The 27,996-nt window shown below is 31.7% G+C and overlaps 2 protein-coding genes across 4 annotated transcripts; both read right to left on the minus strand.

Moving 5' to 3' along the window:
- Nucleotides 1-3,072: 3,072 nt before the first annotated feature.
- On the minus strand, nucleotides 3,073-5,781 carry LOC103487806 (F-box protein At5g46170-like). 2 transcript variants are annotated; one of them, XM_008446298.3, is made up of 2 exons: nucleotides 3,994-5,781; nucleotides 3,073-3,504 (listed from the first exon to the last, which is right to left on the minus strand). In XM_008446298.3, the coding sequence occupies exon 1, from the start codon at nucleotides 5,232-5,234 to the stop codon at nucleotides 4,014-4,016; it is 1,221 nt and encodes a 406-aa protein (XP_008444520.2). In that variant the 5' UTR covers nucleotides 5,235-5,781; the 3' UTR covers nucleotides 3,073-3,504; nucleotides 3,994-4,013. The 2 variants fall into 2 exon arrangements, with proteins under 2 accessions (XP_008444520.2, XP_008444512.2); XM_008446290.3 differs by having other exon boundaries at nucleotides 3,073-3,488; nucleotides 3,994-5,725.
- Nucleotides 5,782-16,915: 11,134 nt separating this feature from the next.
- On the minus strand, nucleotides 16,916-24,907 carry LOC103487792 (ornithine aminotransferase, mitochondrial). Of its 2 annotated transcripts, XM_051080521.1 has the most exons (11): nucleotides 24,371-24,517; nucleotides 24,074-24,254; nucleotides 23,694-23,802; nucleotides 23,213-23,443; nucleotides 22,744-22,903; nucleotides 22,480-22,535; nucleotides 21,855-22,007; nucleotides 20,504-20,601; nucleotides 18,567-18,647; nucleotides 18,195-18,428; nucleotides 16,916-17,253 (listed from the first exon to the last, which is right to left on the minus strand). In XM_051080521.1, exons 2-11 carry the CDS (start codon nucleotides 24,079-24,081, stop codon nucleotides 17,100-17,102), a joined length of 1,284 nt encoding a protein of 427 aa, XP_050936478.1. In that variant the 5' UTR covers nucleotides 24,082-24,254; nucleotides 24,371-24,517; the 3' UTR covers nucleotides 16,916-17,099. The 2 variants fall into 2 exon arrangements, with proteins under 2 accessions (XP_050936478.1, XP_008444491.2); XM_008446269.3 differs by lacking the exon at nucleotides 24,074-24,254 and having other exon boundaries at nucleotides 24,371-24,907.
- Nucleotides 24,908-27,996: the final 3,089 nt, after the last annotated feature.

The raw sequence follows: 27,996 nt of genomic DNA on the forward strand, positions 1-27,996 counted from the left end.
GGTGGTACAATCACACTAGCAGCAGAAGACTGAACAAAGGCAAGCAACTAGGCAAGTCCCAACAATGGCAGTGTGAGGGCTAGGCGGTGCGTATGAGGGAATCTAGATCGGCGATGTGTGAGGGGCCTATCCAGCTGCTAGTTGTCGAACGATTGTGGCTGGGTAGTGGGTTCTGAAGACACTAGAACAACTCATCCCTGACGGCATTGATTCAAGCATCAACTGCGGCGACAGTTGCATTGATGTCAACGGTTGTCCCCCTTCAGCTAAAGTTCCATTAGGTGTTTGATTTTTCTTCCTGTACTAGAGTTTCTACGTGTTTGTTCAATATGGTATCAGAGCTGGATATCAAAGAAACCCTAGACAATCATCCATGACGGCATTGATTCAAGCATCAACTGCGGCGACAGTTGCATTGATGTCAACGGTTGTCCCCCTTCAGCTAAAGTTCCATCAGGTGTTTGATTTTTCTTCCTGTACTAGAGTTTCTACGTGTTTGTTCAATATGGTATCAGAGCTGGATATCAAAGAAACCCTAGACAATCATCCATGACGGCATTGATTCAAGCATCAACTGCGGCGACAGTTGCATTGATGTCAACAGTTGTCCCCCTTCAGCTAAAGTTCCATCAGGTGTTTGATTGTCTAGGGTTTCTTCGATATCCAGCTCTGATACCATATTGAAAGTAGAGATGTAGAACAAACACGTAGAAACTCTAGTACAGGAAGAAAAATCACGACGTTGATATTTTTGTATTATTTTCTTATGATAATAAATGTAGAAAGGGGAAAATATTTATAAGCAATGCGACCCTAATTAAAATAGTAAAAAATTAGGGCAAAGTAAATTTCAACTATTTCTAATAGTTAGGTCATAGAAAAACCATTGCCAATAGCTTCGTTTAAGAGTGATTCTTTTGGGTTCCCTACAAACTAATCCTATATTCTTTTATAACACCCCGTCGGTATTTTCCCAGCTATATCCCATCTAAATCTAAGCACAAACTCCAAAAGCAGCTTATCTATATTTCTCTAGTCTAATCATCTCTAACATTCTTTCATGTCCTCTCAAACATTTCGTCTAAATCTCCATACCTCTGTTCTTATCAGGTATTTTACATTCTAAAGTTTTTTTTTTTTTTTTGGTTAAAAGTAGAACATAAACCAGTCCTAAAACTGACATGGATGAACAATCTAATCCGTGGAAAACTAGAAAAACCATTTTAATTGCACCAGAAATCAGAAACCACAAAGAAACTGCATTTCACCGCTTCAATTTGTGATAAGAAATGAAACAAAAACAAGAGCGCTTATATACTACCCTTTGTTATTTTCATGTGATTTAAGTTCATTTTGAACTTAGTCTCCGAACTCACTAAGATGAATCAAAATTGGAAGTGGAAGAACCAAAATAAACATATAAAATACTGGGAGTCTAAGTTGTAATTAAACTTAAGTTGTAAGATAGTGATTTTATAGGAAAGAAATAATGGCTGAAAAAAGTCAAGGGGGTGGAGAGAGGAGAGGTGGGAGGGGAGGGGGCGTGCGTTTGATTTCAATGAAGACTTTATTTCACGTGCATTCTCAACTCTACAAAGCTAAGAAAAAGAAGACGTTTCATGTGACAAACAGCTGCACATAACAGCTAATTCACTCATCATCATCATCATCATCATCATCATCATCATTATTATTATTATTATTATATTAATTATTTGCATTATTGTTTCAATCTATTGGCCAAGGGAGACAGAGTCTTAAGAAAATTTTGTAGATTTAAGCAGCTAAGCTTTCATTATTTAGCCAGTAATTACATGGATAATCTCCAACTATGACAGGGAAGCAAAAATATTCATAAACATGGGACACATGTGCTTATTATATTATTTCTCATTTCTATTAATATTCTAACAGAAAATCATGTTTTAATACTTAAACCTATATTATTCATTCAATAAATAAACAAATAATCTACATGTAATGTAATGACCATCTAATAACAATTATATAAGAGAAACAAGAAATGATTGGTTAATCCATTTGGTTCTTTTCTCAAGGGTATTGCAACGTTATCCAATTTGGTTCATTAAGGGTTGGATTCTTCTGCCAAAAGGAAAACAAAATCGAAGTAACTGTAGATTTGGACATTCTCAAATTGGTCAGACTTTCAACTTGAACTAGAACATAGAAAGAAATATGAGTGATTCTCATAATTTGCAATGATGGAAATGGGAGCACCACAGAATGTGAAAATAGGACTAGGCAAGGTTAGGGAGTGGTGCACTAGTTCAATAGTTGAAAAAAGTATCACTAGCTTACATTCTAAGCCGAGTCGCATGGGAGACGTGGATACTGTGTGAATCAATCCATCTCGCAATATATGGTACGTGCAAAAGCCTAAGAGCCACCTGCAATGCACCTACTAGCCGTCTTACGAGCTTGATGGAATTTTCTCCAATCATTTGAGTATTAGTCAAAACATTCCAACTCATTTTCTACACTATCATGATTCATGGAACAAGGAAAACGAAACTACTTTTCTTAAGTGGAAAGCAGTGGATAAGCCATGGACACACCTGACCTACCAAAAAAAAACCACAAAAAAGTTGTTTCCTCTTCCTTCACACTCAACAGTGAAAATGGAGCATAGGACAGATGACATATTAGGAACAAGATAAGGTCCATTTACAGCAGACACACACAAGGCCAGTTTTTGAGTGTCACTTCTAAACCTGGGTAATGAAAAGGCTTTAGCTTTAATCCAAGAATTTGGCACTTACAACTCAGCTTCTCATATTATGCCAATATTCCCTGTCCCACTCACATTCTACATCTAAATGATACGCTCAGTTGCATCATTGCACAATAATGAGAAATAACAGTGTACAACTAGCCAAGACTCACCAGTCTTTGTACCCCTCTTGTTAAATCTGTTCAAAGACTGTTGCTTAATAATAGACCCTTTTCCCAATTCCATTTGTTTTTCTCTCCTAGCCCTTCCCCACATTATGTTTCATACAAGAAAAAGAATTAATGACATATGTGTAAACAGCTTTCAGGCCACAATGAAAATTATTGAACTAAATTTAACAAAGGGCTTACATTTATAAACTTCAAACTATATCACATGAGATCATAATGAAGTCTTCTTACCTACAGTATTCACATATACAGGATGGACAGAAGTTAAAAGGGGCTACAAACTCAAAGCTTTTACAACATCATTCTCTAGCTGTTTGTCTGCACTCCAAATAGCAAATGCCTGTAACAAAAACAACCAGCAGATGCATTTTTTCCACTATCATCTTTACCAAAAACGGTCAACCATTTCGTATTATAATATTGCCAACAACGAATGAGTTTTCTTTCTTTTTCCCCCTCCAGTCAGAAGTTGGTTTCATTGTTCTTCCAATAAGAATTTCTTTCTCATTTTTCTGAAGGTAAGCAATCTCCTTCCCCCCGTTTTGCACCGTTGTTCTTCTCTATACCTGAAAACCCAAAACTCTAAAAGTTACAAAGTAAGAACAGTTAAAGACTAAGTTGAGAATTAAAACTTTGCAAAAGCCACTATTACATCAGATAACTAAGATTATTATAATGCATTCATATGATGTACTTGAAAAACATATATATTGACCTTTTCAAAAGTAGTATGAACTATAAAGTGAAGCTAGTTTTGGATTATGATCATGTTCAGCTAAAAAAGACCCAATAATTCATAATAATTGACCAATGTATTGTTGTATCATTACAAACCGAAAGAAAATATGCAATAATAATTATAACTTCCATATTCCTAAGGTTCATTTAACCCAAAAAAGAATCCAAATGAGCATTCTACAGACCATGGGGTAGAAGCCATGGACCACAAGCAAATTTGATTGTTCATATTCACAGACATAATATAACAAATATCTAAGTCAATTAATCTAGTCAACTTGCAAGAATCTAAGGCTAGGAAATGCTTGTAATTTGTATGCATTAAGAGATTACCTCAAATTGCTAATGTGGTTTTAGAAAGAGTTCATCTCAAGGCAGTATGTTCTCCTCTTCACTAACATCTTTGCAGCAGTCCTATATGGTTCTTCAAAAGCAGTTGAAGCCCAAGAGCAATCAGACACATCCTTCTTCGCCGCAGACTGTTCGCTGGGACGGATAGCGACAAGTGTAGCGCCCTTCAGTATCAACCCATTAGGCAATTCTAAGTGTGTGGCATACCAAAGTCTCATATTCAAAGCTGGTACGAGAGTTCTCTTCGAAGCGGAAGAAGCAGACAAGGGCTTCACCCTCAACTCCTCAAGTTGATCTTTGTTCATACAAAGCACCCCTTGTCCATCCGCATCAGTAAGAACCAAACTATCCAAAGTCTTGTGATCTGCTATTATTGGTTGCAGCAAATAGTGCCTCGCTGAAGCTGCAATAAGCGAACTAATCGTCCATACTACTCTCAATTTCAGACCACCATTGGTGTAAAAGGATTCGGGTATACTTCCATTATCGTCGCTAGCACCGCCATTGCCAATACAGAATCCCCCATCAGTCCCATTATCTTGACCAATTGAAGGTTTGATGGAGCCCGGTTGAATCACCGAAGAAGCACCCAAAATCACACAATTATCCAAAGTGGATCCGAAATCAGCTCGCCATTTCAACAATACCCCATCATCAATACCCAATTCCCCACTCGGAAGCTCGATCCGAAGGAATCGAATCTCATTGAAATTCTTAAGAACCTGAGTTGGGGAATGATGGGTGACCCCACCTTGATCAATTTCACCATCCTCATCGGTACCAACCGCGAGAGATGAGGTAGAGGAAGAGGATGCCAAACTAGAGGATGCTCGTGTCTGACCCAAAAACTGGCCCAACGCTTGAAGGGGCTTAACAATGCCACCAAATACAAAGCGAAAAATATTAAAAAAAGGGCCACGAGATTTACCAGACGAAGAAGAAGAAGAAGAGGATTCATCATCAGAAATAACACAATCCACACGAACAACAACGTTTTCCACTTGAGGCACAAGACAGTGAAACCTTCGAGAAACGACACAGCATCGACCAAGAGCCTTAACGTCACCAATCTTGTTGAAAATAAGAAGAAGAAGGGAATCAGGAAGACGATCAAAGTGGTCAATACAACAAGAGGTGGTGGAAATGGAAGCAGAATTAAAAGAAAACAGAGAATCAGGTTCTGGGTAGATCTTAGAAGTCAGATCTAGACGCAAAGACGACATTATTAAAGGGGAAAACAGAGAGGAAGATGAAAAAAATAGCGGAAATTGAAGAAAAAAGAAGACGGGTAAGGCTGAAATGAAAAGGGTAAGAAGAAAACAGAGATGGGAATTGCAGAGGAAGCTGAAATGGGTATATAAAAAAAGAGGGGAAACAGATCTGAGGGGGAATTAAAACCCTAAACTTTGGGGAAGAAGAAGGGAATTGAGAGATGGGGAAAGAAAGGGTGAGAGAGAGGAAGAGAGATTCATAGATCCATGGATTTGTCTTTTCAGAGAAGAGAACGACAGATGAAAATGAGAGAGAGAGAGAGAGAGAGAGAGAGGGAGAAAGGAAAGAGAGTTGAACAATGAATGAATTGAGATGAGAGCGTAAACAGAGGAAAAGCTGTGTTTTTTGAGAGACAAACAATTAGGCTTCTTCTCCTTCTTCTCGCCTTTTTCTTTTCCAAAAGTTTGTTCCTTTTTCCCTCTCTCGCTCTCTATTTTGCGGAAAAAAAGGAAAAACATCTTCCCTACTTTAAACCTTAGATTTAGGATATGTTTTCTCTCTTTAATTATTTGTTTCTTTACGCTCTCAATTCTTTTCTTTTAAACCTTTTGTTTAATTATTTACGTCAACCATTTCTCCATTTTGGTAAATCATTTTCCTTTTTTTCTTTTTTAAATTTAATTTTCAATTCTTGACTAAATTTCAAAAACATCAACCTTCTTTCTAAAACTATATTTTTTTAATTTTATAAAATTTATCATCAATAAAAAATCAATTTTTCGTTATTAAAAAATATTCAAAGTATTGTAAGGGAGTAGAAGCAACATATGTTTAATAATAAAAAATCAAGAATAAAAAATAAAATAGTTATCAAATAGAATCTTTAACATTTATGCATCAACTCACGTAATTTACAATGTTATTTATATAAATTGATATAGTGTTATTGGTATGAGTATAACTTAACTAACATGCAACATATCTTAGTGATAAAATTCCGTTGTTCTAATAAAATCTACTTTTAATATATTACTATAAGGGTATGAAACATTTAACCTTATGAAAAGTGATAGGAATTTTATTATTATTATTATTATTTTAGTTTGGTATGTTTTATTCGTAGAACTATTCTTGGATGAATTTATAAACATACAAAGAAGAAATATAAAGAGTAATTCCGTGGGGGTCAACCTATCCGTTTAAGAATAGAAGAAAAAGTTATAGGCAAAATCAATCTTTTATTTTGAAAAAATGAAATAGTTATGTCTAGATAATATCAAACTCGATTCAAATTGATACAACCATGGTATTAAATTTTTCATCATCGTGTCAACATGTCAATAATTTTAAATGTGAATAGATAGAAGATTGAACCTTAACTTTTAGGAAGAAGGAATATCATATCAATTATTGTCGAATTAAGCCTATTTTGACACAAAATTGAAATAAATTTAAATTTATAAATAATAAGTTAATTGATTTTAAAATTTTAGATAAATTACAAAAACTATTTTTAAATTATGATAATAGTTAAAATTATACCTTCAAATTTTCAATAGTAATAATTAGGCCTCCATATTTCTAAAAAGTGTTGACATTGGACCCTCAAGCTTTCAATGATAAATTAGGCCTCCATACTTCTCAAAATTAAATCCTCACACTTATATAATAAGTATAATTTACATAATTATATGAGTTCGGTGGTCCAATTTTAAAATTTAGATAAGTTTATAGACTCAATTTTTAATTTTGAAAGTTTAAGAGTATAACTGCGACTACCATCATATTTTAATTATTATGTTATAATTTGTCCTGAAACATTGAATTTCTTGAGAGACTTGTCTTTGGCACCACAAGTCGAACCGAGAAATTTAAAATATCCCGAAGAAGATAGTACATATCAATAATTATTATGTTATACTCACTTTTGTAAGTTTTAAACTAACGTGTAGATGTAAAATTGAAAGTTTAAGAAGCTATTAAGTAATTTTAGTGACACAAACCTCAAAATTCATTAACTAAGTTATTCTAAATGCTTTTTCCTTTGATAATAGTTTTTAAAAAGAAATAATAAAATAAAAAAGTTATATATTGAAATAAGTATAAAACTATTTTAAATTTAGGTATTATTGTTATATGCTCATATGATTTTGGCTACGTTACATTTAATTTTTTAGTTTGATTGATTCCATTATTATTACTATTAATATTAATTTCTATATGAAGCTATCGATCTTTGACGTGTATTACCCAAATTGATTGAATTAGTAAGTCTTTTTCCTTTTTTTTTTTTCTTTTAATTTCAATTTCCACATTTATATAATATCTTCATACTTTTCAAAAATGTTAAATCTTTCCCTCACCAAATTATGTTAACTTTCTTTTTTTGGAAAAAGAAAATAGATACAAGCAACCAATCATTTATATATTATACCTTATCAATCTATATTTTTAATTAATATGATCAACCACTCTTATCACTGTTTTTCTCCCTTAATCACCCCCCCCATTTTCTACCCATAATTATAACTATAGGTGAGAACTTTTTTCCATAAAAAAAAAATAATAATAATAATAAGAAACATCCTTTTAGAACAAATCTTTAATATGTATAGAAAAAAAAACTGGAATCATATAACTTCTTTAGCCTTCTTAGTAATGACAACATTCGCACACTAATTACAAAGTTTTGGAAGAAAAAAAACAAAAGAAAGAAATATCAATGGTGCTTGAGATTTTCTATGTTTCTTCAACCCAATCATACACATCTTCATTGAACATTGATTGTTTTCAGGATCATATGTATAACTTTCAAACAATCTATTTCATTAAAGATATATCATCACATTATATTATTTAGGTATCAAGAAAAAATGGTAAGAAATTAATTCTTAGATAGGTGGCCACCATAGATTAGACGCATGGCTTTTTAGTTAGTTATTGAGACTATTTTTTTTTTATCACTAGGTCAAACCATAATGGTTCATTCCTAAATTAGTATTAAATTATATTCAACGTAATATTTAGTAATTATGTTTTTATAGTTTTTTTAGGTCAATTCACGACCATTTGGTCATCAATATATTGAGTTCTCTCGTTGGTCATAAATACTTTATAGTTCATAATGCATTTGGAACCATTAAAGTTGAAATTTAATTTTAAAAATGTTATACCAATCAAATATCTAGAAATATGAATTACAACTTTATTTTAATTGAATTTCGTGTTTTCAAATTTATATTACCAAACTTGATAAAATTGTTGTTGTTCTAATTCTAAAACATAAGCCAATATCTTTTTAATCAAAATGATAAATGAAAATAAAGAAGCCAATTGTTGTAATAAAACCTACACAGTTTGTTCAAACGGAAGATAAAAATAAATGTAAAAGTTCGTTAGATGCCATTAGGAAAGAATATATACACCATTAAAGAAGAACAAACACGCTCACATAAGTTCAAAAAAAATAATAAATATAGCAAAATAACTACATAGCTCGATTTACATGCATCTGTAATATCAATCTTAAAATAAAAAGGTTAGATATAGGATTAGGTTTTGTAGCAGCGTAAATTTTGAAAATCTCCACTCTACGTATGTATGTATATATATCTTTTGTTATAATAATAGTAATAATTTAACGTAAATTTACTACAATCGTACTAACCCAAAAATATTTAAAATAAATCATGCAATAAAAACCAAAACTAAATCATCAAATAATACAAAGGAATAATTATTGATGGAATTAAAATGATAGAAAGAAAACAATACATATAAATATATTTATAGTACAAAGTAATGTAAATATACATACATCAACAATACCAGCCTAAAGTATTTAAAAAAAGGCACTAAATAGCCAAAACTAAAACATACTAAGAAAACTCCAAATAATACCCCAAAACCATTAATTATTCATAAAATTAAAACGGTCACATCAAACATAATATTCATTCTATGATCATCAAATGCAAACTATTATTAAATTTTGTAATATATATATAAATTTTTTTTTAAAAAAAAAGAAAAAAGTAAAGAGAGAGAAAAATGAGAAAAAGATATGGAGGGGTGTTAAGGTGGGGACAACCAGTGCATAAATTTGGTGAGGTGGGTTTAGGGTCAATATAGCCAAGTTGGGTTGGGCCAAGTGGTCTAGGGTCCTATCTTTAATTAATTTAATTTAATTTACAATGTATCACTTCCTACTTATACGCCATCATCATAACTAAAATACTAATCATAATTTAAACTACAACAATCATTTCCCATTAATAATTAATTAATATTCTTCTAACCTCATTCCTCAAGTCCTACATCCATATATGTGTACAACTGACTTAAGCATGTTTTTAATATAGTAAAATTAATCTAAATGTAACAATACTCTAGAATCTGTAAATGATAGACATTGATAAACACTAATACATTTTTATCGGTGTCTATTAAAGATAGATTCTAAAATTTTGCTATATTTATAAATATTTTCAATAGTTTTGTCATTTACAATAATTTTATACTTTATATTTTTCCTTATTGTTTCTTTTATCATTCTCACCATAATATTAAAAAAATGACATTAATAAACTAATATATCTAAACCAATTGAGTAGGGCATGCTCATTTTTTCCATAAAAATGAAGCCAAAGTACCTACGAGTAGGGATTCCTCATTTACACAATGAAATGGGAAGGGTGTGAAGAAAGCATTCCATACGTTCACTCTCGAATCTTGTTTATGTTGGTCTTTGTTGTGGGCTTGACGACTTTGACCACTAATTTGCTTCTTCTAGCTAGTCTAATCTTGATATTTTCTAAGTTGACTTATAAGAAATTCTCACATTGATGCGTTGTTAAATCTACTGCGCTTGATGCCTAAATTAGTAAGGAGTGACTAATGCATCTTAGCACAAAAATAGTAAAGTTGGATTTCTCTTTGAAGATTATTTAGTCTCTCCATTTGGGGTGGTCAAATGAGAATAGTTATAAATTTTTCCTCTAACACACGTCTACATTTATCTTTGATAGGTTGCAAAGTATCAATTTGGATCTAGCTCGATTATTTCTTGATTTGTACATATTCACTGACTTGACTAGTCAATCTAAACTTTAAAGCACAAACATTTTTCTTTTTGGAGCATGTGTTTTCTTATACTCCCTCTAGATATCCTATGGATTTGGACTTCCTCATGAATTTAGACTTTGCCTTTGACAACTCTTGACACAATATAAATTAAACGGAGACAATATTTATCATCCCCACCCATTTTCCTTTTTTCATATACACATATATTATACACACATATATTCATTTATTTATTGGAACATCTATGTAAAAGTTTATTGTTTAATAACTAAACGTATGTTTGAACCATATGGTCAAACATTTCCGTTATAGATAAATTTGATAGGTAAAGATTTCGTTTACTTGAAAGATTTAACCAATGTGTCTTTTAATTCAGAATTTTCATATGAAATTAACCATTTAAATGAAAAATTAACTATATAATTAAAGCATCTCAATATAATTTATTTTGTTTTATTTTAAATTCAGAATCTCCGAAGATGAGGCCGAAGGAGAAGTTTTTGTAGCACCTAGGCCAATTTGAAATCCAAATTTGGCAAGTAACAACTCTCACTCCGGCGATTTAGCTACAACATTCTTATTTGTTTTGAAGGCTCATAAAAGTTAAAGTTGTTTCCACAAACTAACAAGCATCTTATAAAATTTAATTATCTAGTAGATCACTCTAACATATTATTAATTCAAGCTAAGCACACTTAATTTTGAAATTCTTATGATTTAGTCACCGAAAAATAAGGTGTATCTTGTCAATATAGATAGTAACTTTCAATTTTCTAAGTATTTTTAAATCATACTTTCATATTCTTAGGATCCCTCTCATTCATATATATAATATCATTTTATTCATGTTTTCATTCAAACTCGAGGCATTACAACTTTATAACAATAGAATTAATTATAAATACATGAACTTATTTCATCCCTCCCAAGGTTATTAATTAGTTTTTTTTTTTTGTTTTGGAAAAAAAAGTAAAAGAAAGAGTTTGATAATGAGGAAATGTAATTAAGTACATTGATGGTACTAAATGAGAGAAATGGGGCATTATATTGTATATTTAAAAGAAAGTGGGGACAAAGGAGAGGTTGGGGTTCATAAATGAAGCACCACATTTTGCTTCTTCTTTTCTTTTGTACGGACCTTAATTCATACTCCTTTTCTTAATTAATAATTATGATCCCTTTCCCCTTTCTTTCTTCTTCTTCTGCTTCTTCTTCTTCTTCTTCTTCTTCTTCTTTCTTTTTTCTCTTAACCACACCACATGCATGCCTATGCCGACACTTATGTAATAACATTAAATTTTCCCATTCCCTCAAAGATCTCACGTGACAAATTTCAAAGTTTCTCTCTTGGGTACTTGTGCTTTCTCTACCTCGATTATAACAATACTTTCTCACACCCAATTTACTTTTCTACCCCCACCTTTTAATATATCAAATAAGATGTGCAACTCTTCCTTCTTTTAATATATCATTCTTTAGTAGAATAATCGTAGAACGAGAGGTCAAGTGTTCGAATCGTTGAGTTTAGCTTTGTAACGAATGTCTTTTTTCTAATTAACTTGGATTTAGAATTTTGATTCGACATTTTGTTGTCTTGACATTCTTTCTTGTCATCTATAATAGGATAACGTCATCTTTACTTGTCTTGAAGAGTTTTTAAGAGTGAAGATCTCATCCCACAACAATGATCTTAAGATTTTCTAAATTATTATTTTCTATATTGTCTTGATCTTTCTCAATGTGATTTTGATTCATTTATATATCTCAACTCATCTCAAAGAATGAAAATTGATTAAAAGAAAGTGAACGGTGAATCCCACCTAAGCATCAACCATCAAGGGTTGATTGAGTTAGATCTAATCAAAAGTAAAAGGAAGAAAAGAAAAACATAGTATTCTTTTTCACACGTGCTATGTCTTAAAAGCAATTAATACTAAATGAAATAAAAATAATTGAACAAAGAAAAGGAAAAACAAAAGAATAGAGTAAGAGAAAGTACAAAAATATAGTGTGGGATTGAATTTCCGTATGGTTTAAAACCGTACCATATCATATGAAAACACAATTCATAGGATCATATAGAAATTTCCAAAATTTAATGTTTGGTTACGTTCTTTGAATATGGATCTTTATTTTCTTTTTCATGATTCATATCATAAAAATTTATTATTCAAAATTGAAATCAAAATTATAGTTTTGTTATTCAAAATGTGAACTCAGGCACAAAAAAAAAAAAAAAAAAAAAATGAATTCAAACGTGAAGAAGTACACATAGAGTATCAGTTATAGAGATTTGAATGTTTTCAATAATAAAGACATTCATGTTTCTTGGTTTCAGAAAAGGAAAAATAAAACTTATGTTACTTAGGTTATAATAAAAAGAAAAAGAAAATGACGGTTTCTAATAGTTAAGACACTGTTAAATAATTATTTGGTTTTAATTAATTTTTAGTTTTTGAAAATTAAACATGTCGTTAGGGTTATTTTGGACTAAAAATTATTAAGCTCAAGAGATTGAAAATTCATGAATAAGATTAAAATAGTCATGTTAATTAATTACGATGAGAGCAAAAGGAGTGTAAAAAGTAGATCGAATAAAAACCACAAGAAAAGAGAAAATTGGACCAAAGTGGCCTAAGGTGCCCAACTCATCCCTCAGTCTCCCTCACGAGACTCACTTCTTTGTGGGTCATCATCTTATCGCATATATATTGACACCTCTCCAAGTACTTTCAAATTAAAAATATTAAGATTTACCCATCTACTATAATTAAGGTACTATCACGCTCTACTAAAAATTAAGTTCTAGTCCTTTGTTAAATACTAACTTATTGGAGGTTTTGTGGTAGACACCACACCAATATCACTCTTTTTCTTTGTTTTGCAGGTTGTCTTTCTTTTCCAATATTACAAATTTATTGATAAAAGCACGCAAAGGTCTACAGAACATAATACGAGTCAAAAGTGAAAACTAATAACAAAAATGGCCTCAACCAAGACCAACATTGAGTCTTGCCCAAATACCAAACGACAACATGCTTTGACCTAGGAATCATTTTAGGCTCGAGATAACACCCAAACAAGATCTACTCGGCCTTGACACTAGGTAGGCCCTAGATCACAAACATGACATTGAGCCCATCCCTTTTACCCGATAGGTTATTTCTAATTATCGCAACTCCGAAACTCTAGAGAACAAACTAGGTAACTTGAGTCATACTCTCAAACTCTCTATCCTCTACACATTGTTTTACTCTTCGTCTTAAGTATCAAAGTGAGTATGGAAAATACAACACCAATGAGGTGACTTTCTCTTTTACATGTTACATTTTCTCTTCTTTAAACAAATTCATTCTTGATGACATCATATGAAGGGTGATTAGATGCATTTTCCTCCATCCAAAAAAATAACTTTAACTATAGTTCAACTGCCATGTTATTATTCGCTCTCATAGAATCTGTCTCTTAGAAAATTTAAAAGCAAAAAAAAGTTTTTGGTAGTGTAGAAATAAATAAAGTAGGTTGAGTACTCAATAAAATTTCTAAAAAAACGTCGCATCTTCATTATATGAAAAAAAATAAATAACCAAAAAAGTGCACGGTGTGAATCAATTTTAAATACAGCAATCACATGATGCATTTTGTTCCCTTCTCTCCTTCCAAATGGATGGAGATCACTAGAGTCATGTCATATATATATATATATATAAGAAAGATACCATCAAAATATACAAATTTAATGCATATGTTGATGATTAAGTTATATGTCGGCCATACTATATCTCTTTAATTTCATATTTGATAATCATCCAACTAATTCAAATAATTCTTATATATTAAAAACTAATCCAAATGATTATATGAATATAAGATGCATGATAGCTAACAAATACAATTTTATAGGTACCATAGCCTAATTTATATTATTTCACTCTCACACCTTGTATTGTAGTAAGTGATCAAATTCTAAAGGTAAGAATCAAGGGGGGGAAAAGGCCAATGTAAATCTAAAAAGGGGAAAAAGAATAAACAAAGAGAAAAAACTTTAGGAATCCAAATAATTTAATGGAAGAGGTGTGAGTGTGGGGATTCCAAAGTAGATGTCAATTTTAGGAATACATTTAATATCAAATGGCCTAACCCTAAGAACATGTGAAACAAAAATGTGTGCATGTGATATTTGATGATCTCACACCTTTGCCATTCTTTTCCTTTTTTCTAAATTTATGAAATGAAAAGTGGACTTTTGCAATTCAAGTAATTGTGTGGAAGTAAGAAGGGTGTGGATGCCTATTTTTTATTATTTACTATTTTCTTACGTTAAAATATTATTTTTGATTGTTATATACTTTCGTGTTTAAATGGTTCGATTTTATAGATCACGTGGCTCGTTTATTGTTTATCTAATTGTTCAATTTTTACTTCAAAATTATAGTTGTTGTTATTTAACTAGCTTTGGTAAAATTTAAATTTAAAACACTAAATTTAAGACTTAACAAAATTATAAGAATTAAAATTGAATGAACTCCATAGTATAAGGATCAAAATGGTATTCTTAGACCATTTTTAAAAGAAATGAAACTTGAATCCTTTTAGGTCATTTCAATTATATAAGTATTTGTCATGTTTCACTTGATTTGATAATTTAGGGCTAAATCGGTCTAACATCTTATAAGTTGTTATGGAATATTTATAACAATAATATCGATTTGATTCAATAACTAATTGTTTGATTGTACTACGGGCACATATAATATAATATAATGTAATGTATTATAGACCTAAGAGCTATTTGGAAAATTCTTTTCTTAAAAATAATTTTGAAGTATAATCAAATGAGCGTAAAAGTTTCTTTCTTTTTCTTTTGCCTGGCTAGGTTTTTGTTCTAAAAAATAAATAACTTTTTGATAATCATGAAAAGGGACTTACATGCAAAATGTCTATAAATGTGTCCTTTAATAAATAAAAGTGCAACTAGGCAATGAAAAAAAATATGGCCAAAATACCATTTTAAATTTAGTCTATTGAAGTTAAATTTTATTAAAATTATTAGTTTGATAATAATAATTACAATTTTCATGTAACAAAATATAACATGTGAATATGTTTTCAAAGTTAATAATAAAGATGCTTGTAAATTATAACAACAAATTAGTAATAGATACTAAATTTAAGATTTATCGAGTTAGAAATTCAAAATTATAAAAATCAAAATTTAACAAATTTCAAATTAGTAGTATGTTAGTTAAAAAAAAAGTTTAAAATATCATTTTAATTCTATATTTTAAAGTTTGTTCAATTTCAACCTATGTGTTTTCAAATATCTAATATTAGGTTTAGTTGGTTTCAATAAATCTTAAACTCAACTATTACGATTAGATTAATTTTATTTTTAAATTATACATATACATTAGCATTTATCAATATAAGTCTTAGAAAATATATTTACAATATGGTACTTTCTTACATAAGAAATATCGTTAATAAACAATTTTCAACCAAACTTTAACTTTGAGATACTAATTTAAGATTTATAGAAAAATATAAATACTTAAATGGAACAAAACTTCCACAACCAAAAAGAATATTAAAGTATTTGTATTGCACTTACGTCATAACATAATTTAAACAACTAATGATTTTGAACTTGATTTTTAAACAAATCCAAAGTAATTAAGAATAAGAAAAACAGAGATAACGCCAAAAATAAAATTCTCAATATTTACATATAGAGATATGAAGAAAGAATAATTGGATAGAATTACATAAAATAAATCTAAAATGAAGAATGATTGGCCAAAAATATGATTAATAATCCAGCTAAGCTTTCTTATATACATATATATATATATATATATATATATATATATATATATATATATATATTGTCAACATACATTAATGTAGTCCAGCTAACATATCATAAGAAATTTCTAGGACATGACCCACAAGATTTTTTTTTTTTTTTAATTTTTTTAAACAATTCTAAATTTAATAGAGAAAGAGTATGAAATGCTTTTTCTTAATATAGCTAAAATAAAATAAAATGTTTTTATCTCTATTTGAGAATTGAATGTTGTAAAATATAAGAGTGGTGTGCTAACTCTTTTTCTTTTTTTTTTTTATAAATCTACAACTACCAAAAGCTTCTCATTATTGTGTCTCTAATGTGTCCCTTCTTTTAGTGTAAAAATGTTCATGTCTCTCATATTATATACATCATTTATTACTACTATTATTATAATAAACCCATTTGTCTAAAATTTTGAATGATTGGAAAAGTTAAACTTATCTCTAATTATATATTAACCTTTTTAAGTTTGACAAATCCTTATTGGATTAAAATATCGCTTTAGTTCCTTCATTAATAAATTAATAAATGTGATCAAAAGCGATGATTCAATCAAATCAATAAAATTACCAAATTTCCAATAGATGGCATCCTCTTCCTCCACCTTTTCTTTTATAAAAATGAGGATACAATAATACGATACTTACCAAAATAAATAAATAAATAAATATTCATTTTTAAATATCTGTGATAGCCTAAGCAAATCACATTTACTTATCATTAACAGAATCAGACACTAAAACCAAGAACAATTGATAACAGACAAAATTCTTAAAGCCATGCCATTGAACATTATATCTCAAGTAGAGTAGAATATCAAACCACAGTGTCGGTCTACACTCTACAGTACAAAATGTTCAAGAAAAACTTGAGAGAAAACCCACTATTTATAGGCTTCTAATTGAGGAATTCAAGTAGTAGATGAGAAGTTTAAGAGATTTTAATCTTCAGAAGCATAAAGGTTTCTTCCACAGCGATCACATATGTTGGAATCACTTGAGGAAGCAGTGTGTGGCTTTTCCTTCATCAGCTTTGGAAGATCAATTTCCAGCACATCATTAAGTGCCTTTGACCCTTCTTTCAGCTCATCCAAACTGCACAATAAATGCTTTACCATCATCAGAGCACAAAACATATAATCACTTTGGCAGACAGTATTAATTATGTTCATCATTTTCAGTTGTGAAGTTTTTCAATGCTATAATTAAAGCTCTCATTCAGATCATTCAGCTTGTTCTTGGCTTTTCAGTGACTATTTCCTCGTCTCTACATCTTTCCCCATTTATTCACTACAGCATGACCTAGTCCAATTTCTTGGCTTCTTGAAGGAGTCAACAGAGATAACTCTCTTTCAGGTTCTCTCTTACTTCCTCTCTTCTTTCCCCATTAGCCTACACCACCAAGTTTGTCTGAGATTTTCTTTTTAATATATTTATGAGTTAGTGTATATTTTGACCAATCTCATGGGACAACTCGCATAATCTTACAATATTTTTGGGTGCTGCGTAAATTCATAGGATATTAAATCTAAGATAGGTTACCAAACACAAGAACCTTCCATTATTTACTACTAGTTCAATCCATGATGGTTTGTCCACGCCAACTTTTGACTGATCTCATGTGACTGAGGTGATTAAGTTAATGCAATGATATTACTTTGAGCTTTTCAAAGCTTTCATCAAATCCATACAGTGGACAGATAGCGCAAAGCATGGTGCTAAAGTGAAGATAATTGTTTAGAAAATTTCATATCCACACAATTCTGAGTTCACTGACAGATAATGGAGCAAGTGAAAGAAGAACAGGTCACAAGGACGACCAACGAGTAACAGAACATTCAACCAAAAAATAGGAAGGAAATATCTAGAAGCACTTCAACCGAGCTATCCTACTTACTGTACTCCAAAAAAATCAGTTTACAATTTGTTTGTGTTAAATAGTACCCATTTGTTTCTTTTCTTTTCTTTTTCTCTCTGTCTTTTCTTTAATATTTCTGGAATATGATTAACAGTAAGGTATATAAGATTTGGCATACCTTATGGAGAGTGGAGGAGTTAACCGAATTATAGTATCATGTGTTGGTTTAGCAAGAACCCCTCTTTCTTTCAACTTCATGCAAATATCATATGCAGAAACAGGAGATAAAGCTTTTCCTTTGAGCTCCACAGCATTGAATAAACCTCTTCCTCGAACGTTCTTGATGTATTGTGGGAATTTTTCCTGAATCTTGATAAGCTGATTTCTGAGCTCCTCTCCTAATGTAGCTGACCTGCATATTATGTTGAAACCAGTGATCAACATTTCATAATATCATTCAGAGAAAAAACTAAAAGAGTGAAGGAAATTACACATATACATCTTGAAAGTTTCCTAGTTGTATCAATGCCTTGTCTTAAATTTATCATACCTCTCAGCAAGTCTCTCATCTTTGATCACTTCAAGTGATGCAATAGCAACTGCACTTGCCAATGGATTTCCCCCAAAAGTACTATGCATAGTAAGACAAGGGCCAAGGTCAGTCTTAATTTGACATCGCAATAAGAGCAGCGATTCCATAAAATTTGAGAAGAGAAGAAAAACAGATAAAAGATTGCCTCTAAAAAGGCTTTAAAAAACCCGTTTAACTAAAAGGTACATATGAACTATTCCATTGTTTGAAATGAAAATGTCTTTACACTCATTTTTACTAATAATCAGAAGCACTATTCAATTGTTCGAAATGTCAGATTTTAAAGTTAATTATTGCCGAACAATTAGCTTAACTCCATCCTCAAAGCAGACAACCTTTTGCCCCTTGTTCCCCTAAATTGTAAAATTAAAAGTACCAGAAACTAAATACAACAGTACAACAGGGACATGTGGATAATTCTCCTTTCCCATTGACTTTTCCATCCTTTCCCTTTTTTCTTAGCGGCTTTCAATTTAAATACAATTGATAAAGGACTGACATCCTATCCTGTTAAAAAAAGCAATAGTAAAACTTGTTCCCAATAGTACAAGAGTCCATAATTATAATATAGGACACAGTATAGATACAACGGAACGTGTAGCAGATATCTAGCTCATGTTACAAAGGGAAATATCACCACTGGTATATCAAACATCACTCCTCAATTAAGTTAAATACATCACCCCTCAACTCAGTTGAATACAAACTCAATAATGTACAAACTGCACCTGTATATATTTATAGTGATCGAAGTAGATAGCTCTTTGTTTAAATGTATTGGAGATAATATTTTCTTGAAAGAAAAACTTTTAGCAGTCTTTGCTGCCTCAAAGAAAAACCATCCTTCTAGATGGTTTTGGAATTGGAAACATTAGATGAGAAACACTGTGCTGCTGGCCAAATGGATCTGGTATTCTTCTTCCAAACAGATTCTTTGTTGGAAAAAATTATTGTGAGCAAATATGTTAAAGAAGAAAACAGGTTGTCCTCAAAAAGTTGCAACTAAAGTTAGCATTAGAAGCTCTAGGCTTAGTTTCTTTAACATAAAATCCTCACCCAATAATTGATGTTAAGGATGGGGACGATAAGACCAAATTTGGCTAGAAATATTTGGGCCTTGGCCTCTAACTGCAGCCTTTCCTGGATTATTCAATTTAGCTTAAAGTAAAAATGAAGCAATGAAGTGTGAAACGTAGAAAATTTCAAATTGGCTCTACAATTAAACTCCAATTTAGTGATGTTTCCCATGTCTTGTTTCTCGTTTCTTGTTTCTCCTTTTTTAATATGATAACTGTTTTTTGCCACTTTTTTTCTTTTTCATTCTGAACATATATATGTTTAGTAAACTTTTTTTTAATTCTTGTTCTATCAAATTCTAACTAAGATATCAAAAAAATTTATGTAGTATTTACGTTTAGATGTTTATTATGCACTTTATATGTTGACATATTTATATTTTGAAGAAAAGAAGGAAAGAGCAACAAGGAAGAAGGGGGAAAAACTTGATTTTCTTGCTTCCAAAATTTCTACAATTTCGGTGGCAATGGTCAAAAATGAGAAAGTAGAAAAATGAATGGTTACCTAAGGTTTTTGTTTCTCAAAGATTAGAAACAAGAAATGAAAAACAAAAGGCAATGAACCAGATTCAGTAGACTGGTCATTTGTGCAGTTGTGTGACCTCTGCTCGACAGTTTTAATACCTCTCTAAAATCTGATTAAATAACTACAGCCCATAAGATTCATTCTACTAATCACTGCCCTCAACTACCATAAATTAGAAAAGGAGCTCCTTTGGAAGTAAACAATTTTTCTTTAGAGGATAACTGGAGACTAGAATGCAACGGTTAGAAGGTAAGAACGTCTTTTTCTAAAAAACCATAAAACAAGTTACAAACCTCCCATGCTCTCCAGGTTGGATACAAAGCATTACTTCTTTGTCAGCAAGGACAGCACTTACAGGAATTACGCCACCTCCCAATGCTTTTCCCAATATCTGAAATGAACAATCATGTACAAGTTATATCTCAAAACAAACGTTTGGTATATCCACAAGACAAATCAATAAACTAATATCACAAAGTTCAACTCTATAGCAAAATACAATTCACATAGGTACCAACAAGAAAATATGAGAAATAACTAAATTAATTAAAAATATTAACTTAACACTAAATAATATAAAATGAACAACTAAACTAATGTTTATGCAAATATACTAACCATCCAACAATTCTCATACATCATTTCTTCTTAAACTTACAAAGTTTCTAATGCAAAATGATTTCTTTTAGAAATGAAGGTTTGGAACAAAAAAAGACTGGTATGACAAAACATGACTAGAAGCATGGTTAAGAAGCAGAACATACAATTCCTTTATTGGTCCTTTTTTCCTCCTTTTGGCCCCAATTTATAAGCCAATTCTCAAGTCTACATATGGAAAAGAAAAATAGCAATCTCCCTCAAAATAATAATAATTAAAGGAAAAGGTTAGCGATCTAAATATTTTTGTGGAGTAAGATTCTGGACAAGCTTTAGATACTAGATTCTGGACAAGCTTTAGATACTACATTTCTAATCTTCATTCAGAAAAAATAAAATGAAAAGATAACAAGGAAACAAGAATCTGAATTCTGATATAATATTAAAATTAAATTTCCAAGTGATCTTTGCAAATATCATACAAAGTGCTTTCAAAATAAAATACACTAGAGCATATTCTAGTAAGAAGTTTTCCACTCATGATATTTGTTCATAAAGTCAAGTGACCTTGAGACAAACTTTATTTTGTATCACAAAAAGATAACTTTTTTAAGAGAAGAAACATATTACGAAAAGATAGCTTGAATAAGAAACAAATTGGCTAAGGTATATAATTAAAAATGTATTAAATGACAACTTCACAAATTAGGGAAAGTAGTGGGCAGCGAGTTACAAAGCTGATCATTACTATATTAGGGAGATCTAATGCATTTTAGAATACTAAAAAGAAAAAAGGAAAAAAAAATAGCTAATTGGCCATTGCTTTTATTAGACTACCCTAATACTCCAGAATGAAACTACAAATGAGGAGTTTTGATTAACTACCCTTTATTATATATATATCCTTAGTAATGGCAACCATGAGAATCAAATAGAAAAATAAAAAGCTCTATCAAAATTCAAAAAGAGAAGTTCAATCATGCGGATTGTAGAGAAAATACTGGATGTGAAATAGGGTATAGAAGGAAAAGGGGGAGAATGCATTACCACTAAATCTGGTCTGACATTTTCCCAATCACAAGCCAATAGTTTTCCTGACCTTGCTAAGCCAGATTGTATTTCATCAGCAATCATTAAGATATTATATTTTGTGCAAAGATCTCTCACAGCTTTCAAGTAACCATCAGGGGGAATAATAACCTGAAAGAATATCAAAAAAAAAAAAAAAAAAAAACCAGAATTAAGGGAAAAAAAAACTGTACAAGGCAGATAGGAAAAAAGGTAGTATTTTGGACCTTTCATAAATAAATTAAGAGTTTGTTGAGGTTAGTTCTTTTAGAACTAACTTTAGGATTGAGTTAGTTTATTTTAGAACTAACTCAAGATACAACAATCAACTAAGAATAACTAATCTCAAGATACAAGAATGGTAATTCAAGGTACTCAAAAAATAGCTAAGAAATATTAAAGATCTTTAAAGAAACATCAAGAAAGGAGGATGTTCTACATCACATATGATTTTAGTTTTCCACTTTCCAGAACGCAAGATGATCCTTCGGACCCATTATTTTATTATTCATAGTTGGTGAAAACTTCCAATATAAATGCAGCTGAAAACATCTACCAATCAACCATCAGTAGTGTAAAAAGATTTATGTCCAATCATACATACCCCTGCCTCTCCTTGAATAGGCTCAAACAAAAACCCAGCTATTCGGTCACCGTGCTCTGCATTCATAAGAATCGCAAGCAATAAGTTAGACCAGATGCCAAGTATAAATCCCCATTGCAAGCAAAAAACAAATATATAGGGCTGTTTTATAGTGGAAATACACAAACAAGATGATTTTTTATGATTCTTTTAGCAACAGATTTCTTGACATGTGAATTGCAAACACAAGGGTGACGATGTCTTGGAATAATATATTCTCCCAACCTGTAAAGATTTTCTCAAGGGCAACTGCATCACCAAAATCAACTTTAAGATGTCCAGGCAACAAGGGACCAAATTCACGGGTAGCTTCATTGTCACAGCTCATGGAAATAACACCCAACGTTCGGCCATGAAAGCACCCACAACATGAAACAATAATAGCCTGCATATTTGAGAGAAATGATAGGATATCAAAGGTGGTCGTTTATTATGAAAAAATTATGGAGATAAGTTTGTTAATTTGTTAGCACAACATAACTTTTGACATGGACTTTTTTAATTGTAGATTTTAAGAAAAGTAATTCATTAAGCTCCTTATAGTAACCATGTGCACTTAACATCAATCAAGTCTGGATCTCAATGAAGCCTAATATGTTAAATATTCCCAACTAAAATGGAATAAAGACAAACTTTCAAATTTTGAAAACCAGAAAAAAAAAAAATCAGTACAAAAAAATTCCTCAAACTATACCTCATCTTTGGGAATTCTCTTCTTCTTGTAACCCCATTTCCTTGCCAACTTCAAAGCAGTTTCCACACCTTCAGCACCAGTGTTCATTGGAAGCACCATATCATAGCCAAAAAATTGTGTTAAGTAGTCCGCAAAGAGGGGGAATTTATCATTATAGAAAGCTCGAGAGCTAAGAGTGAGTTTTTCTGCTTGTTCTTGGAATGCTTTCACAATCTTTGGATGACAATGTCCCTACAGCCACAAGGCAATAAAATAATCAAGTAAACATTTAATAAATGATAAAAACAAGTCGGTTAGTGTTCAGTATTTAAAAAAAAAAACCTATAATCAGAATTAATAATGATAAAGAAGTTTGACACTTTTGAGACAAGTTTTCAAATAAGAATGACAAGAACCTACCCCCATTTACTTTGAGATGAAATAAGGAAGCACGTTCACATTTAGTTCACAGAACACGTGGAGATCAATTACACTTATGTACCTGATTGACAGCAGAATAAGCTGATAGAAAATCCAGATATCTCTTACCCTCTGGGTCCCATATTGAGGATCCCTTTGCTTCAGAGAATACTACTGGAATTGGATGGTAGCTGCATAAAGTTGTAAAGATAATCATCCATAAGGACAGAATCAGCGTAAGGAAGTACATTTAAAACTAACAAAGGACATAAATGTAGACAATCTACAGTCTACAAGACAATTCTTAGGGGAGAAAGTAACACAAACAGCAAATTCAAGGACATTTGATGTGGCATAGACTTATCTAAACAAATGCCTGCTGCAGATCTTCAGACATTCAATCAGTAACAGGGCTACAAAAACTTCTTTATCCAATCAACAATCTAAGCACCAGAGACTCACATAAACATAAATCTCCCAAGATAATTGGTATCTTCTGATAGACAGCTTTTTCAAGCATGGAACTCAGAAGCTTGCTGTCTCCACGGAGAAATCAAGAGTAGTATTTCTATAGAATGAGATGATCCACTAAAGACTAAGCATGTCACCAAGAAACAATAAAGGGGAGAGAAACAGAGAGAACCTACAAGCTAAAACATCAGAAAACCTACAGAATTCATTCAGTTCAAGATAAGGGCACGAGTTCAACAAGAAAAAAAAAACAAGAAAAAGACATAAAATGGTAAAGCGCAATCTCACTTATGGGCACTATGATCTTTCTCCATATCGATGAGCTTCTCAGAAACAGGAAAAGACGAGGCACTGCTTTCAGGAACCATAGAAAATGGCCTCCTTCCTCTACAAACCAAGCTGACCAAACACTTCAACTGCCTCCTGGACGCCATTGATGACAAGGTTTTTTACAGAAAAGATTGAAATTAAACAAATTTGCCTTCTGGATTTCACCTCACAGCATCCACACAGCGAAATATACAAACCCAGAACCAAAGATAAGGCCTTTTATACGGCAAAGGTACGCTTTTATGAGACGGAATCGAGTAGGTTAAATATATCTCTTTAAAAGCGATTGAACTTGGGAGCCATTTTGCTTAAAATAAATATCCCACTCGTGGTTGATCGCTGTCGACTGTTGCTTTTGCTTGTCTTGACATTGTAGGACCACATTATAAGCAGACAAATTTTCTCTGAAAATAATTCGTATTGTACATCTACATAGTACATACAGCCCGTGAAGCAACCTCGGTATTCAAAGAGCATAAATTTGCCTATAAAGTTTTGTATTATGGATTTAAATAATTAAAAATTGGATCTTTACTCCATGTTTTATCAAAGAAATGAAAAGAAATCAGGAGAATAATAGATATGTATAATCCTTTTCAAAGAACAATTTTTTTTTACTCGCTGGATTGTAACAAACTTTTGTAATTTGAAGGAAAATACAATATTTTTACCAAATAAAAGAAGAAGGTATAGTTGCCCTACAAACAACAACAATTATTAAAACAAAATGAAACAATAGTTTGTACCACATTTGAAAATGTTGATTTGTTAAAGAAAGGCTTACAAGTTACAACAAATCTTTCAAGTTGAGGTTAAAATTTGACATCAATATCATTTTAGTACTGTATCTTAACAAAGAAAGAAAAAAGGGTTAAAAATCACTTTTGTCTCCAAACTTTTGTATGAGTAACATTTAAGTCTTTGAATTTTGATTTATAATGATTTAATTTCTGAACTTTTAATTTTAATTGAATTTAATCAATGAACTTTAGTATGTAATAATTCAGTGCTTCTACTTTCAAATTTATAGCAATTCATACCTCAACATAAACAGGATTTATTAAAATTTGATGTCAACTTTTACTATTATATGATATAGATATTATATTTTAAAAAATTATTAAGTCCCTAATTAGTTTATCGATTTATTTATGCAATAAATCTCATTAAATTTTTAAACTCATTTCTACTGTAGGAACTAAATCATTACAAATTTTAAAGTTCAAGGGATTGTTATATAGTAAAATTTTAGATACTAAATTGTTATGAAATTGAAAATTCAAAGACTAAGTCGTTATAAACTAAAGTTTATGGATTAAATTGTTATTTCTATGAAAGTTTAAGGATTAAAAGTGATTTTAAACTTTCAAAAAACTGTAAATCCCGAATCTTAAGAAACTTGGGATTTCTAAAGAGTTTGTAAGGTTAGTTTTGAGTGAGATTAATGTGGAAAGGTAAGCTTGAGAAGTGTCATTGTAAGTGTGACATGGTAGGTAGAAAAAAGGAAAACTAAGAAGAAATGGTTTAATAGTTAAAGGAAGTTAAGTTGAAATGGGAAAAATTTTGGTCAAGTCCATGGATAGGCGTTTTGGGCTTGGTGAGTAGCCAAAAGAAGAAGCAAATAACCTCCAAAGAGGTTATCTAGGCAGTTAGACAAAGGTCGTACGCACCAAGCTTGAGTTGTGTGTGTAGGCGAGAAGGTTGAGATAACCTCCAAGTGTGCTTGGCGAGTTGGCCTTGCTAGGCAAGAAGGCATGTCTTTGGAGGTTGGTTGGGGCATTTAGGCTCGACGAGGAAGCTTGCTTGGAGGTTGGTGTGGCATTAAGAGGTTAAGCGTGGAGGGCATGGCTATGCGAGAAGAGATTTGCAGCTTTGTTAAGTGAGGTTAATAAAGCATTTCCAAGGGCTCAAGGCATTTTGGTTGGGCCTTTTGAGTGAGGTTAGGCAAGATGACGAAGAGGTGGTGTCGGTGAAGAACTTTACAGGTGTAATGTGCGTGCCTAGGTTAAATTGCGGCCAAGGGTTCACTACAAGAAATCGGAATTCTTCCGACGCAGAGAACAACGTCGGGAGAAAAAGCGTCAGAAATGAAAGGATTTTTTGAAGCCCAGTGTAAGATGTCGGGAGAAAACATTATTCTCGGTGCCGTAAAATATACGTCGGGAACAACTTCGGGCATTATATGTTTTCCCAATGCCATGCACCATGTGTCGGGGTAGGCGTCAGAAATTACATATTATCCCGACGTATCGTGTATGAGTCGGGAAAGATCTGTCTGAAATTAGGTCACATTAATTATGGTAGACATGTATTCCTGCTGACGCCATGGATCATGCGTTAGAAATAAGGAGTAGTCCTGACACTATTGTTGTGTGTCGGGAACGGTGTCGGAATAAGGGGCATTCTCGACATCATTAGTGGGATCTCCTGACATTTTCGGGCTGCATTGGGAGATCCCTATAAATTTCATTTCAATTATGTGAAACACAGAATCGAAATGGTAAAGAAAAAAAGAGAGAAGCAAAAGGAAGAAGGATTCGCCGCCGTGTGTCAAGGGCATATTTGTCCAAGGTATTATTTACCTATGGCCGTATACCCGAATACCCCCAAATCACTTTATCTTTATGTCTTGAAAGTAGTCTAGGTTAATTTTTTCATTTTCGTGTCACCGAGCCACAGTGTGACATTTCGGCTTTTTCATATGCAAGCGTGCCAAGGCCAAAAATCTCAATATGTACTATAGAAGGTACATGACTAGTCCGACCCCCACCCAAGCCTTGTCGCACTCTTTGCAAGTTAAGCTATTTTCTTTGCAATTGACAGTCTTCAATGCTTTCTTTATGATGTTTTCAACTATTTACCTTCTCTCTCCCGTTTTATAAAAACATTTTCTCAAGAACGAGGAGGGATGCTACATCATACCGCGAGTTTGTCCGCAGATTCCGAATTTCGAACGACTGACTTATTGATCGAGCTAAACAAATGCCACACAATCGTGTTGAGAAGTTACGATTGTGACACCGTGCCCCTCGTCCGTCATTGCGTCGTGCCCCTTGTCTGTCATTGCCCTCGCCGGTGTCTGCCGCCCTACATTGAAGTAAGTTTAAAATTGTTAGTTTTTAGGTTTATTTAGAAAGTTTAGGGTTTTTAAAAATTTTTGTTTTGTAATAGATTTTTGTTTGTGGAATGTATTGTTGTATTAAATGTGTGTTGAACTGAAACTTTCAATGTTGTTGAATTGAAACTTTAAATGTTGTTGAATTGAAATTTGAAGTGGTTTGAATAAAAATTTTAGGGGAGGGGGGTTTCAATGGAAAATTTAAAGTGGGTGGGGGTTGGTTTAATTTAAAATTTGAAGTGGTGGAGGATGAATTGAAAATTTGAAGTGGGTTTAGTTGAATTTAAATTTTGAATGTGGAGTTTAGAGTTGAATTGAAAATTTGAAGGGGGTGGGGGGTTTGAATTGAAAATTTGAGAGGGGCAATCCAATTTGTTTTCGTTAAAGTTTATGTAATATGTGTTAAAATTTATTTTGTCTATTTTGCAGTTATGATAACCTGTTTATGTTGAATAACTTTGTTGTT

The sequence above is a fragment of the Cucumis melo genome, chromosome 12 (genome assembly GCF_025177605.1).
Source record: "Cucumis melo cultivar AY chromosome 12, USDA_Cmelo_AY_1.0, whole genome shotgun sequence".
Taxonomy (NCBI): domain Eukaryota; kingdom Viridiplantae; phylum Streptophyta; class Magnoliopsida; order Cucurbitales; family Cucurbitaceae; genus Cucumis; species Cucumis melo.